Source organism: Lates calcarifer, linkage group LG15 (genome assembly GCF_001640805.2).
Source record: "Lates calcarifer isolate ASB-BC8 linkage group LG15, TLL_Latcal_v3, whole genome shotgun sequence".
Classification (NCBI taxonomy): domain Eukaryota; kingdom Metazoa; phylum Chordata; class Actinopteri; family Centropomidae; genus Lates; species Lates calcarifer.
In genome coordinates this window covers 4,503,864-4,521,670 of record NC_066847.1, presented here as the reverse complement: position 1 = coordinate 4,521,670, position 17,807 = coordinate 4,503,864, and the positions used below count along the sequence as shown (strand labels likewise).

The window sequence follows — 17,807 nt, the reverse complement described above, 5'->3', positions numbered from 1 at the left end:
AGAGCACGGGTCAGAGGGCACGGGAATTTGTACGATAATTATTGACAAGCAGATGTTATAAAATCATTTATGGTAATGCAATCATAATAGATGGGCTTTGTGTGGCTGGGTGGATGAGCGGAGGGGGAGAAAGTTTGTGCGAGAAGGAGGGAAAGGAGGGAAATTCACACCAAGCTGCTGGAGTGATTGCATTAAAGTCTATGTAGATGATAGGAGAAAAGTATGGAGTACAGAGCATCTGCATAAAGCACACACACACACACACACACACACAAACAAACATACATAAGTCCAGACATTAGAAATGGAGAATGGGGGATAAAGCTGCTTATAATGTTTTGTTGTCTGTAAATTCAAAATCTGAAAAATTAACAACCATTTAGTGCAGACGCATGTAGATCTATATTTATTCTGTATAGGAACCTTGTGTGTTCTTAGGTCACAAAAATAGCATTTTCCTTATGTCTGCAGACCTACAGCCCTACTTTAAATGTATGTTTAGGTATTTTTGCTGCATGTCTAGCTGCTTTTGATCCCAACGTCGCCGTCTACTTACAAAAATAGCCTCTATCCCCAGCATAAGGAGGCTCCTCACAAATAAAATATTAGGAACTAAAAGGGGGGGAAGCTAGGTGTCTTTACATATATTGTCATTTGCTATAAGACACCCTATCTGTCTCTCGAAATGTGTCAGGAATTACCGCCAATTCCAAAAACATGCATTAGCCCCCACCTTAGGTGCAATAGTTCTTTTTACAGCGGGCAAATATCGCAGTGAAACACGGCTGTGCGAGGCAGCTAACCTGGCAGCTGGCGAAGAATAACCCTGCACAGGAAGAAAGCAACCATGTTATCATGCACACACATGTGGCCTGGGTAAAGATTAAGCCGTATTCATCCCTGGCTGCTTCGCTCTCTCCTGCCTCAGTCCATCACAAGATATGGCAGCCGTTCAGCCAGGAAGCCAGGAGAGGTGCCACGGATTTCACGGCGTTCCCAAATCAGGCCGTCTGGAGACTCGGGCGAGGTGCTCTGCCGCTCCGCAAGTCGCCTCAGCTTTCCCACAGATCATAAGCTCTGTACTGATGCCGGGGGTTTGGAATTTTGTTGGATGGGAGTGTTGGTGCTAACAGAGGCTCCCCTCCACCCACCCTAACACACACACACACACGTAGCCTCATACAATCCCCTGTTGTGTGCATGGAATTGGGAATCATCTGCTGATTCATGCTTTCTGAGGACTATTGTTCGACAGCGTGTTAATATTTCTGGGAGTTTTTTTAGGGGAGTGGATTTACTTGAATGAAAGACAGAGTGTAAGAAAGAAAATGATCATTTAGCATGGAGAAGTGAGGGATCATTGCATGTCCCTGCTGACATGTACATTATCACTAAATGGGGCTGGGGGCTCAGAGTGCTGTTGGCCTTGACTTGGGAGAGAGGCTTACACCCCGAGAGCTACTTAGGGGCCTCTCAGTGCTAAGCCGCTAATAATTCCTGCCGTTGCCTTAAAAAAGGAGAAACACAAAGGGGAAACAAAGTGATGAATGCAGGGCGCATGGTAATACATCAGGCCGTGTTCACTGTGAACTGGAGCCTTTTGCAGTGTAGGTGTGAGTGCTGGGGCAGCAAGATAGGTCAACATTAATAATAATAATGCAAACCATATTCAACAGCAGTGTGCTGAACAAGTTGCAGGTGGTGCAAAACAGGAAGCAAACCATAGATCAGCAAGCAAAGATAAGACTCATTTTCTCTATTAATCTGGTCAACAAAATGTCACAAAAAGTACCCAAAAAATGCCTGTTATGATTCTCCCAAGCTTTAGATGATGTCTTCAGATGGCTTGTTTTGTCTGCCCATCAGTCCCAAACCCAAAAATATTCAGTTTTCTGTCATATATGACAAAGAAAAGCAGTGACTTCTTACACTTGAGATGTGGAACTCGGGAATATTTGGCATTGTTGATTGAAAAAAAAAAACTGCAACGATAATTCAGTTATCAAAAGAGCAGTCTAGGAATTTTCTTTTTCAGCCCTAATTAACATTAGAGCCAGGATTAACCAGTGTTGATGCTAAATTAAATATATTTTTATATAAAAAGTAGCACACCAGACCCACAATTATCTTGATAAGAACATTGTTAAAAGGTCAAAACCAAAAGATGAATATGTAGATGAATAAGATGTTGTTTTATGTTTTTATGTGATATAAAAAAAAAGAGATCAAAGAACTACGTGCGAATAGTAACATGCACCAAGTGACAACATTGGTGTAAAAGTCACTGAAATTTTGCTCATTTGCACCAGCTGTTAGGTGGTAAAATCATCTTTCTCCTTTGTCATTCGAGACACACTCCTCATTGAGGGTGTTTGTCACAAAAAAATTAAAATAAGTAGAGAATTGTTTGCGCTTTGCACAGAACTCACAGGTTGTTAAAGCAAAATCAATTATTGGTATGAATTTATGCCGTGAACTTCAGTCATAAAGTCTCATTGTGTGGTCTAAACTTTTTAATGGAACCAAATGAAAACAAAAGGCACTCTGCATCGCCTTGAGAGAACTAAGAAATGATGCCAAAGGAGCCAGGTAATCACAATGGTGTATCCAGGCATAAACGATTAGCTTACCCATCTGAATATTCAAGGTGATGCCCGAGCCATTTGCGTTGTGCTTCCTACATCCTCGCTTCAGCACACACGGATGAGGGGGGCCGCGGCGCTGCGGCAGTGAATCCAAAGTGGTTTCCCTGTGTCAGTAATTTTTTATTTTCGAAAAAGCCACTGGTGCAGTGTATTAGTCATAATTTATGTTTATCATCCCTTGTACCCCGACTGACTTCAACAAACCGTTTAACGCTCCAAGCATATGTGCATATGGCTGCTTTAATAGCTATTCTGCATGGAGGAGCACTTTAAAGACTCTAAATCATTTCTTTGGACAAACACTAATGAATTATGTCACCACAAGTGCAATTCAAAAGTGCAGAGGAACCAGTGGTAATTATTGGGAGGCTTGGAGATTTTAATTATGAGGAGTGGGCTCCTTTAAAGTGTAACTAACAGGATTCACGGAGAGGGTGACGATAGGACACGTCAGTCAAAAGAACCTATGACAGAAAGGAAGAGGATGGACAAGATAGCTGCGAGTGTGTGGAGAGTTTAACTCCAAACTGAGACATCAACTGCCTGTAAAAAGTTTACTCTGAAAAAAACAATGAAAACAACGTGTAGAACTTTTAAAGGAGAGATCTCTTAACTCATTGCTTAACAAAATCCTCTTTAGTTTGGATAAACGGTCAAACGTGATGACTTTCGGAAACAGCATATATGTGACTTTTTGAAAATTAGCTCTCCAAATGTGTTTTTGATTTTGTTTTTTCATAAATATGTGCTTATGAAGTGAAAATGTGGTCTCAAAAAACAAAACAAAAACAACAACAAATACTATGTTGCTTCTTTGTTGCTGTTGATCATGAATTAATCAAATGTTTTGTGCCTTGCATGCGACAAGGCCTCGTGTCTCTGGGTGAACAATACTGTGAGCGTCCTCTTTAACGTAGTCATTTAATAAAACATCACCCTTCCTCCAGCTCCTTTGTACCCTTCACTACACAAATAAGCACAACATTTTAGATTTACCTTTACAATGTGAGAAAAAAAACATAACTCCACAGTAGACACGTTAATCTGTTAATGAGAGGGGTTCTCTTATTGCATGTGGACACATTTATGCTGATTTTAAGCGCCTTTTCTGAGCTGTCTGGAAATAGTAACTTGTTTGTCAGGAGCAGTGCCTGATTTTTGCTTAATGCATTAAATTCTACTATAATTTCATCTCCTAATTTTTTATTTTATTTTATCATATTTACTGACATTTTATGAAGTTTGTTTATGAAGCCAGTGACAGCTCTGAAGACTCCTCTCACCACACGGTGTGTATTTATGTCTGAATACGTAAGCAGGGCCATTATGAATGTCCTGAAATCAGATTTATTCCAGTAAAAATATCCTCATTCCAAATCATTAAAAAATGGCAACAAGCTGTGGTGTTTTGTTTTTTTTTCACACACAAAAAATAGCTGAAATATGGCATGTGAGAAATGTGCAAGGTGGCCGTCTTACAGAAGGTGTAGAGGTGGGATAAATTTAATTACAGCTTCAAATATTCATTTGGCAAATATATCAAGGTTGGAAACACAGGCCCAGAAATGGCAAGCCAGCCTGGCAGGCGCTCACAATAGCGGATGGCAAATGACAGTAATCCATGAAAAGAGACCAGACATTTATAGAATTTATAGAGAAGGACTCGCCATTCCAGATCTCTGATGTTTGTGGGATTTACTCATTGGCATGTTAAATGTAGGAAAATATATATAATAATCCCAACCTGTTTTTCTTTCCACTACTTTGGTTGCTAAATTTCCAAATTGATTTAGGTTAATTATTGAGCCACATGTGTGCACACATTTTGCAACTTACCTGACTTCTCTTCTTTCTCAATCAAAATGAAGTTATCCACACATTTGTGGTTTTGAATATTTCTTTTTGCTTGGATATTTTGGGCTAGAGGTACAAAAGACAGAAACTAAATGACAGTTTCAGACTCACTGCTATTTAAATGTGACAAACACAGATTTATATACGACGCCTTCAAAGAGGAGTTTATAATTTCAGTTAAGACAGAAATGAGCCATCATCTGCGTGTCTTTTGTTCTGCAGGCCTCAGACGGTCACTCATCACAATCGCAGTAGCAGGAAACGCAACACGTGAGCCTTGCTGCTCTCTGATCTAACACGCTTGCTGTCTCGTCTCCAGCTGTGCAACGGGTTGTAGCGACAGCGCCAGCGAGGCGCCAAGCACAAGAGAGGGTGCACCAGGGCACTTCCTCTTCCTGTGACAGCGAGTGAAGGTGGCCTACTTTGCCTTCGTTATCGCGCTTTACCCTGCGTAGGGTTGATTTAATCAGCAGGTTAGTGGGGAGGGGGGGTTAAGGAGGGAGAGAGCCTGCCTCACCTTCCAGAACCTGGAACTGGAGGAGAGCACGGGGGCGGTAAGTGGTTCTCCGAAGACCACACAGTCACAGAGAGTCCCGGTACTGGTGCCAAACAACCCCCCTCCAACGCCATCACCTCCTCCCACCGACAACCAGATTAGAGTAGATCAAACCTCACCCACCTCACCTCCACCTCCAGGGGCTCCTTCTCTGGTGCTGCGAGGGCTCCGAGCAGGAATCACTCTCAGGAGGACAACACGGGGCATCAGCTGGTTTGGTTCTAATAACAAATGGGTGCAAAACAGTTAAGTCAAACGTGGAAACTTCACACTGACCTACATTGTCAAAGCCACAAGACATCTCCAGTTTACATCTTTCCTGCATGCATGCATCATTGTGATTTCATAGGAAGGGCACATAGAAACAGCTCAGTGTTCATATAGTCTGATGAAGTAAACTGATGGAAATAAACATCTTAATAAGAATAAATATATTTGTTTTCTTGCTCTTCTTCATTGGATATGTGCTAACAGCAGCCTTTCCTTGCGATAAAGCAATGGTTATTTTTGCAAGTGCCCCAGAACTACATATGTTTATGTTCAAGCAATAAAGAACTTTAGTGGTCATAGTTACTAAGAAAGGAGCAAAGGAGAGAGTCAGTGGATGTTATCATAGAGCGGAAAAGTGAGTCCCCTCACTGTAACCATGTGTTTATTACTGCAACAACAATGAAGCTCCTCTAACCTTGACAAGGTCCTAGCCCTCGCCAAGATCTTCCCCTAAACCTAATCAGGTCTTTTTTTGTGCCTAAACCGAACCAAGCAGTAACTACAGCACTGTCACATCATAAAGTGCTAACAACATTTTTTGTTGGAGGACATGTTGGGCACAATGGTGAGCTAACTTTGAAGCAGCTCATGAATGATTTTACGTTACGCTGTAAAAAAAAAAAATTCAATATATGTCTACTAGGTTTTTGCTAAGAAAACTGTCAACTGGGAGGTAATACACTACTGTGCAAACATCAACCTTTGTTTGGGATAAAAAATACTGGGTTATGGTTGTGGCTGCACACCACCTACAAACACCTGAACATCATCAACCAAAAAAATCAAAAGATGTAAAAGAGTTGGACATGGTGGTGTGATTGACAAGTGAATGGCGCATCAGTAAATGCTTAAACACCACAGAAAAAGAAGCAGCAAACTGAGCGTCTCACAAAATAAAGACACACATACTGCCTCGAAATTACAGGATCGACTTGCTTGAACTTGCCACTGAACATGTATCTGTACGTCACCTCTGCAGCAGCAGATGTAGCGGCTCACCACCGCCTCTCAAATGAAAGACTAAGCCTAAGAACTGAATAAATTTGCCCACAAACAGGAGCCAAATCATCAAACGGCCTTCCACCCTGATACAGGAGAGCGGACCGTGTGGAGGTATGGGAGACGCTGGCGGCAGCAGTGGGATGGGTGGGGTAGAGGTGGTGATGGTGGTGGGGTACTAATCGGAGAGGGAAGGAGGGATGGATGGATGTAGGAGGAGGAAGGGAGGGAGGGTTGATAAAGCCTGATCTGTGCCACGGGGCATTTATGGCTGTTGGGGATGCAGGGGGACGGGGATAGGGGGAAACGGGTGGGAGGAGGCATTGTCTGCTGTGTCCGCGCGTTTATAGGATTGAGCTCAAGTTTCCTTTGTGTTTCCATTTTGTTGAGGGATTATGTTCTTTGAGAGAGTTGTGCAAGCAGGCAGGCACACAGAGTGGAGGCGGAGAGAGAGAGAGAGAGGGAGAGAGAGAGAGGGAGGATGGGTGAGGGTGGAGGGGTACAAGGAGGGAGGGAGGATGTCTTTGTTCAGAGCATTGATCATGAACAAGACAGATAGCAGAGTGTGTGTGTGTGTGTGTACAAGCTAGTGTATCTGTGTGTATGGTTTATAGCCAGAGTGTGTTTATATGTGTGTGTACTTGAATGTGTGTGAGCAAGAGCGAGCAAAGCAAGATGTCAGGACATGTAACCAGCCATGTAACAATTTAAAATCAATTTGCCTCCCAAGAAGGAATTGCTCTGCGAGACATTTTTCCCTCCGAGCGTTTACAGGACTTTCATTCTATCTAAATAGATATCAATTACATAATCGCTTTCCGTCTCTCCACCCGGCCGCCGACTGCAAAGTTTGTCACACTGAGCTGTGGCGTAATTGTCCCCCGCGTGCATAATGTTTGGTGATTGCTTGTGACATTTGCAGTGTCATTGATCAAAGCGGGGCACAGTTGTAATGAAGACACAAAAAGCCCGCGACTGAAGCAGGGAGGGGTGGAGGTGGAGATGGCGGTGGAGGTGTGACATTTCTTCTGATTTTGCGTCAACTGAAGCAACAGTTTCGTGTTGGAAACCACCTCCTTTCCCGCAAACGTGATTCCCAAAAGTCACATCCAAAACAGTTTTCTCTCATTAATCAATTGGTAATGGATGAAAGTCTGCACCTCTCCACAATTCATCAAAAATTCAAAATGAGAAAAAAAGTAACTGGAAGTCTTAACTGGTGATAATCTGAGCGCTGAAAGTTTTCCAACTCCTCTCATTTAAAAAAAAATACACCCTGCTGCCTTTACCTCCTTCCAACCCCACGGGGTAACCACATACCCATTGTGTTTTCCTCAACTTGTTAAAACACCACATGGTACATTTGCATAGGATAACCAACATATAGCAAATCATTTGCATGCCTGAAAGTGCACTTGAGTAACCGTAATTACACGTGACACCAATTACTCTGTTACTTTGTATTAAATTATAATGGAAAATTCCACTAGAGAATTGGAGCCTAATTGCATCTTAATTTGCATAATTTTGCATATTAATCACATCTCCAATGAATAATAAATTTCAGCAGATTTTTTAATTTATGCACAGATACAAAAACAAGTTGAAAAATAATTTGTGAGAGAAAAAAAATCAGGAACTATTACTTAGAGCATTTGTGCTAATTTCTCTCATTAGCCCATGCTCAAGTCAAAGATATCTCTACTCTTGATCAACAAGCTTTGCTTTTTGAAATTGAGAGTTAGTTAAAGCTTAAATTTAAAAGAAATGGACAAAGCAGGAAAAAAAAGAAATGGAGAAACATAAATTTTGGAAATTTCCATGCATCCATTTTACATAAAACTTTGTGGCTCTATTTAAGGCTCTTTCCACTGCAGAGATGCCAAATGCATTCTACAATGATAATTCAAATCACTTTCTGTCTCTCCCTTTTCTCTCTCTCTCGCTCTCATTTTTTTTCCTGGTCAACACCTGTGCCTGCTATTGTGCGTGGCTCCCTGCCAGCACACACAAAATCCAATACCTGTAGCCCAGATTAAATTCAAATTTACAAAAACAACATATTTTCAGATTTAACATGCCATCCTTTCCAGCAGAAAAGTTGACCGAGTTATTTTATAAACCCGATAATGAAGAAAGACGAAAACAAAAACTAAAATCTGCTCTTTTTTAAAGTCCATTATCACTTCACCGTGGAACATTTTCAAAACTATCAAGTTGGAATCAAAGCAAAGAAATTGCAGAAGACATAAAACACTTTAATCAGTTTTATATCATGTATATTTCATCAAGACATATTGTTCCCAACCTCTTATGACTTCTCACCCTTCAAAAAAAGAATCTACTTGCAACCCATTGACACAGGCCACACACGTCTTTAAGTTGTGATTGGTTCAACTAACTTGTCTGATCACATTTTTAGAAAGAGGCTTCAATCATTTATGATAAAAATGGAGATTTGAGGAAAATAAGACAGAATAAACATAAAATCACTCACCACATTCACTCATTCACCACTTGCTATGGAACAAACACTTTGTAGTTTACGGAGATTTGAATCACTCATTTTGCATCATTGACAGCCGCAGTGTTGTGATGACTGTGATTTTCACATCTATGTACGCATTATGGAACCATTGAGTTTTGTGCATCTTTGAGAAAGGACAGTAAACAAATTGCACTGTATAATGAGTAAGGAATTATTTTAGATACGATTATAATTTTGTGGAGCTGAAACATGTTTGTTTTAATTGTCCTGTGACCCCTAAGACTGACCTGAACTACAATGTCTGACATCCATATTCTGCTTTACAGAATTATTTTAATGGAGTGGTTTTGTCCAGAAAACATAAAACTATATACTCCAGAGCTGTGTGTGTTATTAATTAAGTTGTCTTATCATTACTGATGCACCATATCCAACCTCTGCTCCACCAGTGACCTGCCTAACACACTCTGGAGGTTTGCTGAACACAACATCTTCATCCCTGTCAGTGGATGTTACCCAGGGGCTCAGCTGTGGACAACAGTGCCTTTCAGTGGTTCAACAGAGGAAAGAGCTCAGTGCAACATTACAGCTCACACACACACACACACACACACACACACACACACACACACACACACACACACACACCATCTGTGTGACTCTGAATTACATTAGAGGGCCTTTGACACTCAGAGCGGGAGTGTCCTACAGCAGCCTAAACAGCAAGAAACACCCTAACAATTCATTCAGAAAGATTCAGAAAGTGGAGGAGTAACACTGACAGTCAAGGCCTCAGTGCCATCCCAGCCACCAAAGAAATATTTCACTAGACATCAAAATATTGAATTTCTTACCCACCACATTTATTCATTTAACTGTTCAGTTACATTTTCTGTAAATTTTATCTCCCTAGATAGCACTCTAACTGCAACTTCAAAGAATATACTGTAACTCGTGGCCAGAAACACAAAGTGCCTTCATTTCATTTTAATTTAACTTGTTTGCCTTAAAACTGTCACATTAAAAGATAATCTCTCTGAGGATCAGAATCAGCCTCCATTTGTAATTTATCTGTATTTATGAGAATGTCAACTCCTCCTCGGGTTGTTGAAAGCTCTAAATCCCACAAACAACACAGAGAACATGACCTCTGTGTCCTCAGTGGTGGCCACAACCCTGCTGCTGTGATCAATATGGCAGAGTGGTTTTAAACTGGTTTTTGAGGCAGTCTGATCACTGAAGAATCTACTTGCTCTCTTGCTTGTTTGCTTTCTTTCTGGGTGGCAGTAAACCTCATGTATGTGACGATTTTCTCATGAGACAGTTTACAAGTTAATTTTTCAAAAGCAAAAAAGCAACAAAAAAGCCTAGGGCTGGCAACCCTGTAAAGGGCCCAGAGGTTTAACTACATGTAAACCTGTTTACTACACATCTGTTAGGACAGATAAAGTACAATATCAAGTTAGGCTGGGTCTGACATAATGAACTAACTTTTGTGGCCCTGTCTTTAAGAGAGACACTATGTCAAAATCTTTACTATTTTAATGTTTATTACGCTCAAAAATTTTGCATATTTAAATTAACACCACATTTTTTGTTTGTCTTCCTTCCTATCTTTACTCCTTTAATTCTTCCTCCTCCTCTTCCTCTGAACCTGGTTAAACATGTTGATTACGGTGTGATAAACAGCAGCCTGGACTCTAACTCTTTTTCACTTGTGTGTTTATCTGCAGATTCTCCGACAGTTAATCCCATCTTGTGTGGAGTCGTTAATATTCTGCTCCATTCGACTCGCAGATGTAAAAAGCATTCTCAGCTGACACACATAATTACTATGATACATCCCGGAAAGGTTTCCGTGTCTGAGCGCAATCTCAAATAACCAAGTGCTGCGCTGCTAATTATTGATAAATAAAATTAGTTGGGAGAACTTCAGGTGGGCGGGGTTCGCGCGCAGGTGTCTGCCGTGTGCGTGTGAGCACGCGCGCGCATAGAGGGGGGAGAGAGCGACGGGGAAACGGCACTGACCTGTAATCACCGAGAACAGCGGGGACTTAATGATGTTTTGGTCTGCTGATCAAATTTCACATTTTCGCACAATCATTTTAGGCACCTGCGCAGAAAACAAAGCCTGGGCGGAAACTGCTGGCCCGTAGGAACAACTGGTTCTGCAATGTTTGTTTGTGTGTGTGTGTGTGTGTGTGTGTGTGTGTTCTTGTATGTGCAAATGCACTTTTACTGGCTTTTTGAATGTTTGCTTTTATTGTGTTAATAATACATGCACGCCCAGACACCATTTAAAGTTTGTTTTGTAGTTTTCTCATACTTTACAACACACACACACACACACACACACACACACACACACACACATACAGGACATGAGACAGATAAATGGATATTTATCTCCCTCTACTGGATTCTATCAGTAAAGCCACTTTGCTGCCTTTAAGTGCTCCTTGTAAGTTCCGGCAAACACAGTTATAGAGACACAGAACTCTTGATCAGTACAAATATTATAAGGTATATATAAAATAAACATTTAACATGGCTTTCCTGAACACACATTACTGATGAGCATAAAAGTAATCCAGACCCAGCTATCACTCTTAAATAAAATACTCGACTTTAACAGTGACATAAACGTTATAAATAACATTTAGTGTCAGATGATTAGGCTGCTGTCTGCGGTAAATCATATCTTATATCTTATCTTATAATATCTTATCGTATAATGTGAGTCATTGTATCTGAGCTGATAGTCCCCACATACGGTAAATTATTAGTTTGCACTTGCGTATATCACTGTATGACAAAATGTCAAATGTATTGACCTGTATACTGTTCTTCCACCACATCCCATCCTCTATAACTTCCCACAGGCTTCAACTTTTTTACTATCCTGAAGGAGATTTTGTTTGAAGGCCATGACAAGGAGCAGCAGCAATCTACTAGTCATAGACAAGCAAGCAAATAAAATGTATTCAGTAAAAGGAAATCTACCGATTTAAAGTAGAACAAGCAAAAGACAGAGCCACTCCTGCCATATTTTGGATGTGGAAGTGTAACCAACGCCTGGTCGTTTCTGTATTTCCAGCAGCACTGGAAGGCAGCAGTCATGTGTGTGTACGTCGTGTACACCATAAGGATTATGGGTACAACATGGGGTGAGTTGCATAAGGTTACCTAGGCAGCTGTGGTAACGGAGGCTGTTTCAGCCTTGTTTCTCGGTTCACACGCCGCATGTAACGCTGCGTCCACCCGGCTCTGATGCAGCGGATCGCCAGCCTCGCTGCATGCCGGGAGCTCGGCGGCCTCGCGGTCTGCGCCTGGAAGAAGAGCCTGACATGCAGCAGGCAGCCGGTCGAGCACCACCAGCAGTGGGCGGGGGGGTGTGTGCGTCCTGCGCGTCCTTTCACCGGGGATCACGGAGCACAAGGCCGGAGATTCTGCAGGCGGAAGTTTTCGTTTGCCGCTCAGAGACACAGACTTTACGGCTCCCAGCCGGGAACCGGCGGGCCGGCGGGGCGCTCGGGCGGTCAGCCCGATATATCCGTGGTCGGCATTCCGGACCCGCTCACATGGATCCGGTGTAAATTCATCACGTACCTCATCGATTTGTTCTTTGAGTTAGACCTCAACTCTGTAGAGTTTGACAGAGGAGTAAAGCAGGTAACTACCGACGGAGGAACCAAAAGGTCTCTTACCAACCACTACTGCATCGTTATAGGAAGAAGCTGGGTAACCCCTCTCTGTATGTGGTCGATAAAAGGCCTCCTATCTCCTAACATCGCGTTTTATTCTCTCAGTGTATGTGGCATTGGTTTTTGAACGCTTCCTGTGACTCTTCAAATGTAAAAATGAAAAACTGAGGTTTTGGCTTTGCCACAAGGGGTTTCATAGAGGTCAAACTTAAGGTGAGATAGATGAAAAAGCTACAGCAAAGGTGAACAAGATCTAGACAAAATTTATAGCTTCTTACTTTAAATAGGCGTTTTTAAAACAATGAATCTCAACACTGCAAAACAGCAACTAGGGGGTAAAAAGGAACATAAGAAAACACATTCTGCTGATGAAGATAGTATCTGATTTAAAGCTCCAGAGCAGCTGCTAAAAGGACCTCGAGGGGAAATTGAGGTTCCCACCCTGGCTTGAAAGTGAAGTATCAAAGTTAACATGACCAGTGCAGCCCACAAACATGTATGTATTGATAGGAACTGAGGCACTAACACTATTGACAATGATACAAGTAATTAACACCCGTCTTGTCACCCATCCCAGGCTTTGATCCATGTCTCCAACACAATGTCCAGAGGCAGATACCATGAACTGAGGGGGATACTGTCCCATGAGGTAACAAATAATGCACATACTGTACATGCACTCACAAACTGAAAAAATTCAGTTGTAATATACACTAAGTGTCACTAGATTAGACTCCTGTGTTATGGGGAATTGTGTTCACCTCCATAAACAGCCAGTTGTAAAAATAATCCAGTTACAATATGTGGCAGTCCGACAGTATAATAAATTCTGCACATCCATATCTAAAACAAGGGTCTACTGATCAAATATAAGTCATCAGTTTTTGGTCTGACAGTCTCTTTTGTTCTTCCAGATGGTAGAATATGTTGAGAAGAGGTGCAGGTCTCTCACTAATGCTCAGAGGCAGCAGCTAGCTGTTGCATTGGATGATATTATATTTGTGCTTCCAGAAGACGTGTCTGTTGTCTTTGATCAATATGGTGAGTTTTGTACTATTAGTTTTCATACACTGAGAACTAGGGTTGGGCAGTGTGGCCTATAGATGCTGGATTTAACCCTCTAATGAATACAATCACACCAGTATGACAAATTTGTGGTACCCAGACCAGTACCAGATGAAGAATCCGGTGCCATTTCTTTTCAACCCGCCTCCATCTCTTATAACCATTTCTGAACTAAGCACATAAAAGCTCGCTCTGGTGCTTCACTTCTTTTGCTCTCTCCTGGTTCTTTCCATGTCCCTTCCAGATACAAAAACACATCTCACCTATGTAGGTCACACACATTCAAGAGTGGTCTGGAAGGGCAGGCAAGTGTGTATGACCTATATAGGTGAGTTTTTTTCTTTTAGTGTCTGAGAGCCATATGAGAGAGCCAGAGAAGCAAAACACCAATGCAAGTCTCATGCCGGCACCTTAAAAAAATTACACGACAAAGTCCTAAGTCCTACTTTCTCCATACAGGTAGAAAGTACTGCTTCATCATCATGAGGTTCTGGCTCCTGTCTACACATGAAGGCCCAGATGACCCAGAGGGCACAAAAATCTTCAAAGTGACCTCTAGTGAAGACGGCAGCCCACAGAAGAAATTAGCGACTGCTGTCTATGAGTAAGTATTCAGCCCGTCCTCTGTACACTTATCACAAACATGCAACGTGTCTGACGGTATCGATTACAATCAAATCTTCCTTCCTTCAGCTTTGACATTTTCAGATCTATTTCATGCCGTGTGTGCTGGCTCTTTCTGCATAATGCCAGTTTTTGATCATTCATTTGCTCAGATGTTCTGTGCAAAGATCTGTTTGCTTTATTTCTCAGAATAGAGTATGGTGAATTGCAATTAAAAAGGTACAAGTATTTACATAGTGAAATAATTATATGTTGGCAAAGGCTCAAAGTTACCTGCAGGCCTTCTAACATATGGCGAGTCTGTATTTGTTGGGTGGATAACAGAGCCACAGCTTCACAACAGCTGATGGTGGTTAGTTGAATGTTTTTCAAATAAATGTGAAAATGATCATTTCTAGACAGTGTAATGGGTATATGGATGCAGGTTCATCTAGTATTTAAATCCTCACTTTGGGAAATGGTGAAAGTGACATTAATTTTTCAGGGGGGGACTAAAGTAAAGTAAGAAACATTAATAAAAGTACTGATTGGTAAGTAACAAGAAAGTGACAATCCTATGACTGTATTCACTTCAACACTGTGTCTACATAGCTACTATAGTGGACATTGCTCATCAGTAGAGCAGCAGAAGCTTCAGTCCTCAGTCAGTGTCTATACAGGGTGTGTTCAGGTACAGTACTGCATGTAGGTCATTTGCATTTTGGCAATGCTTACGATCTCTGTAGATGTGTATAAAGCACAGGAAGGTTTACCAGGTTAGATCCTTTAACATTTGTGTAACACTTTCAACAAAGCCAAGTCTGAATTGAATGGCAACAGATTAATGTAAAGTTTACAGCAGCACAAGGACAAACATGCAATGAGGAAAATTAAGTACAAATCTTGTCCTTATTAAGAGCACAGTACAAATAAATCTTAAATAATATATGGATGTATTTATAGATAAGTCTAGAATCACAAATAATAACAGTTTTAGCTCCCTCCCTTTTTACATTTGGGATTTTAATTCATGCATGGAAACAATTCTGAATTTCGAGCGCAATACTTACATACAAGCGAGTAAAGGAAAAGTCACAACATAATGTCTTTTCATTCTGTGCTGGGTCACTATCTGGCTTTAGAAAATAGTAGAACTTTCTGACTAATACATGATGACTCATTCGTGATGGTCATTAACTAAGGCTTATAAATATCACTGAGCTTCCGCCTTGATATCTATTGAACTCACCACTGCAGGTACTGAATATTGTGCAAGTATTGTGCTTTCTGTAAAATGTCTTCTCATGTCTGAATAAAGGAGGAGCACTGACATAATGGACATCCACGTCTGAATAACAAAAAGCTGTGACTTTCACAGATGGAGCCAGCAATAGTACATAGTCTATGTAGGCTAATGACTGTTTTGTCATGTAAAGAATCCAGTTCTGGTTCTGCATCACTTCAGCTGCTCTGATTTTAGTTTAAAGAACCACTGACGTTTGCTGCTGTGAGAAAAAACAAGGAAATAATTTCACTCCCAGTGCATGTAACAGTTAAAGCCTATCAGTAATCCGGTTAGTTGTTGGACCACACGGTGGGGTCTATTCTACCTAATGCCCTCCTATCTAGTTGGCCAGATTCTCCTTCCTATTGTTTCAGGTCTTAGAATCCCCTCTGAGAAAGCCTGTTATACTTCAAATGTTATCCCAGAGGCTAGCAAACAGACAGTTCAGCAGAATAAGGGCGCCATTTTCAGAATCCTTACCTCATTATTTTCAAGGTGAAACACAAAGCAAAACTTAGTCTGAATGTCAGTCATTGTCAGTCTGCCTCTATCCTCAAGACTTAAAATGAACTTGTACAACTAAGAATTTAAGATGCAGCTTTTATGAATTTTCAATGGAGGAGACCCTGGGTATGCATGATTTACATTAGTCTGGGGAGCTGGTCATGTTTTAAATGAGGGTAAACTAAGAAAGCTCCTGTTAAACATGTCTGCCTCTTTCCTTCCAGATTCCACCGAGAGCTGACGAGGGGGGCCTCTCCTGACTGGACCGTCACCACCGTTTGGCACTGGCACTGGAAACTGGCTGAATAATTTGACGCGACGCTGTGAGGCCATTTGTCACTCATCAGGACGCAGCAGCAGACTAGTGATCAGCTGAATTTATTTATCCGTGAAAGACAATAAACTGGACAGCGTACAAGGCGAGCAGCAGTCATGGAACGGGACCCAAAGCCACAACACTGAGTCTACACAGACACCTGAAGGCCTCAGAACTTGATACATGAACCAGTCCTCCTACTTGAAGGTTGTCCTTTGACCCCAAGATGCCTTTAGAGCCTTCCTCCAATGATTCACACATTTGGAAACAAGTCAAAGCAGCAAGTAACACCCATTAAGTGTTTTTAGCTGAGATATATGGACAGAGTGATGAGGTCACTGGAAGAAGACTTAAACTGTTTTTCTCTGAAAACTTCTTAGTTTCTAAGGTCAAAAATGAACTTTGAGCCTCAGCCACATTGAGTCTGTTAAACCAACATCTTGTGTCAATAAACTGTTTGATCATGGCACCAAATTGTACCTATAATCATTTAATGTACATAGAAAATCTGCCCTCACAATCATCTGGCATTGCACTGATAAACTAAGGGACTGTAAAAATAGAATTACGGCCTTGCAGTTGCATGCCTCATCCAGTCAAGTTGCAGGAAATATGTTCACAATCTCGCCTTCTGTTCCTGAGTTCAGGTGTTGAAAAATGTCCAGAAAAGTGTCTTTGCAGAAAATTATGTTATCACAATAAAGTTTATCTTTGACCTTTTGGGTATAAAATGTCATTTATGACATCATGTTATCCCATTAGACATTTGTGTGAAATTTTGTTAGAATTAGGGTATGAATTCTTGACGTATGTGTTTTGAGAATTCACAGTGACTTTGACCTTTGACTTTTAATAATCAAATCTAGTCAGTTCATCCCTGAGTCCAAGTGGACGTTTCCATATTTTCCTCTAGATGTTCCTGAGATATTGTGCACACAAGAATTGGACACCCGGATGGACCCGAAAACATAATGGCTCTGACCACAGCTGTCGCCAGCATAAAGACATAAAAATCACAGATGTTGTAAGGGCGGCTGAACCTTATGTTTCATCAATAATAAAGGCCCTCCCCAACCCTCCCTTTCCAAAAATATGGTATTGTCAAAATACTATAGAAAAACATGTATCCTTCTGTGCATGGTAAACTGCACCTTTAGGAACCCAGGGGTCAAATTAAAGTATCATTTGGATCTTATAATATCATCTTAATTAGCCAGAATGAAAAACAAATTCAGGGTGAGAAAAAAAAGTGTTCCCAACATTTCATCCAGCAGTTTTTGACCTCACCACCAAAAGGTAAATGTAACAGCATTAGCATTAGCATTAAAGACGAAGTCCTTATATTTCATGAATGTATTCTCCAAATGTGATCAGTGAAACATATAAGGGACCAAATATATTAGTATTCTGGTACTTGTGATAAGAAGCAAAGTGAAACAAGATAATCAATTTTCCATAGTAGGCAGGAGGGGGCGTATGTTCTGGTACATGGTTGTCGGCAATGCAGCTGACTGTTCA

General features: G+C 41.2%; 2 protein-coding genes across 2 annotated transcripts in view; one reads left to right on the top strand and one right to left on the bottom strand.

Moving 5' to 3' along the window:
• Positions 1–5,272, bottom strand: part of LOC108899555 (DNA-binding protein SATB1) — an 85,417-nt gene extending 80,145 nt beyond the window's left edge. The window contains exon 1 of the mRNA XM_018700053.2: positions 5,179–5,272. The gene's annotated coding sequence lies outside the window, so the exon portion shown is untranslated. The remainder of the gene's footprint in view (positions 1–5,178) is intronic.
• Positions 5,273–11,939: 6,667 nt separating this feature from the next.
• si:dkey-82o10.4 (uncharacterized protein LOC797793 homolog) lies at positions 11,940–17,004 on the top strand. The gene is made up of 5 exons (XM_018700011.2): positions 11,940–12,484; positions 13,094–13,165; positions 13,431–13,557; positions 14,041–14,185; positions 16,198–17,004. The coding sequence occupies exons 1-5, from the start codon at positions 12,083–12,085 to the stop codon at positions 16,280–16,282; spliced, it is 831 nt and encodes a 276-aa protein (XP_018555527.1). The 5' UTR covers positions 11,940–12,082; the 3' UTR covers positions 16,283–17,004.
• Positions 17,005–17,807: the final 803 nt, after the last annotated feature.

Bases quoted from the DNA above. Each gene is read 5' to 3' on its own strand.
- si:dkey-82o10.4 (XM_018700011.2), top strand. From the start codon at position 12,083: ATGCAGCGGATCGCCAGCCTCGCTGCATGCCGGGAGCTCGGCGGCCTC. The intron at 12,485-13,093 runs GTAACTACCGAC...CACCCATCCCAG, and splicing joins TTGACAGAGGAGTAAAGCAG to GCTTTGATCCATGTCTCCAA. The intron at 14,186-16,197 runs GTAAGTATTCAG...CTTTCCTTCCAG, and splicing joins TTAGCGACTGCTGTCTATGA to ATTCCACCGAGAGCTGACGA.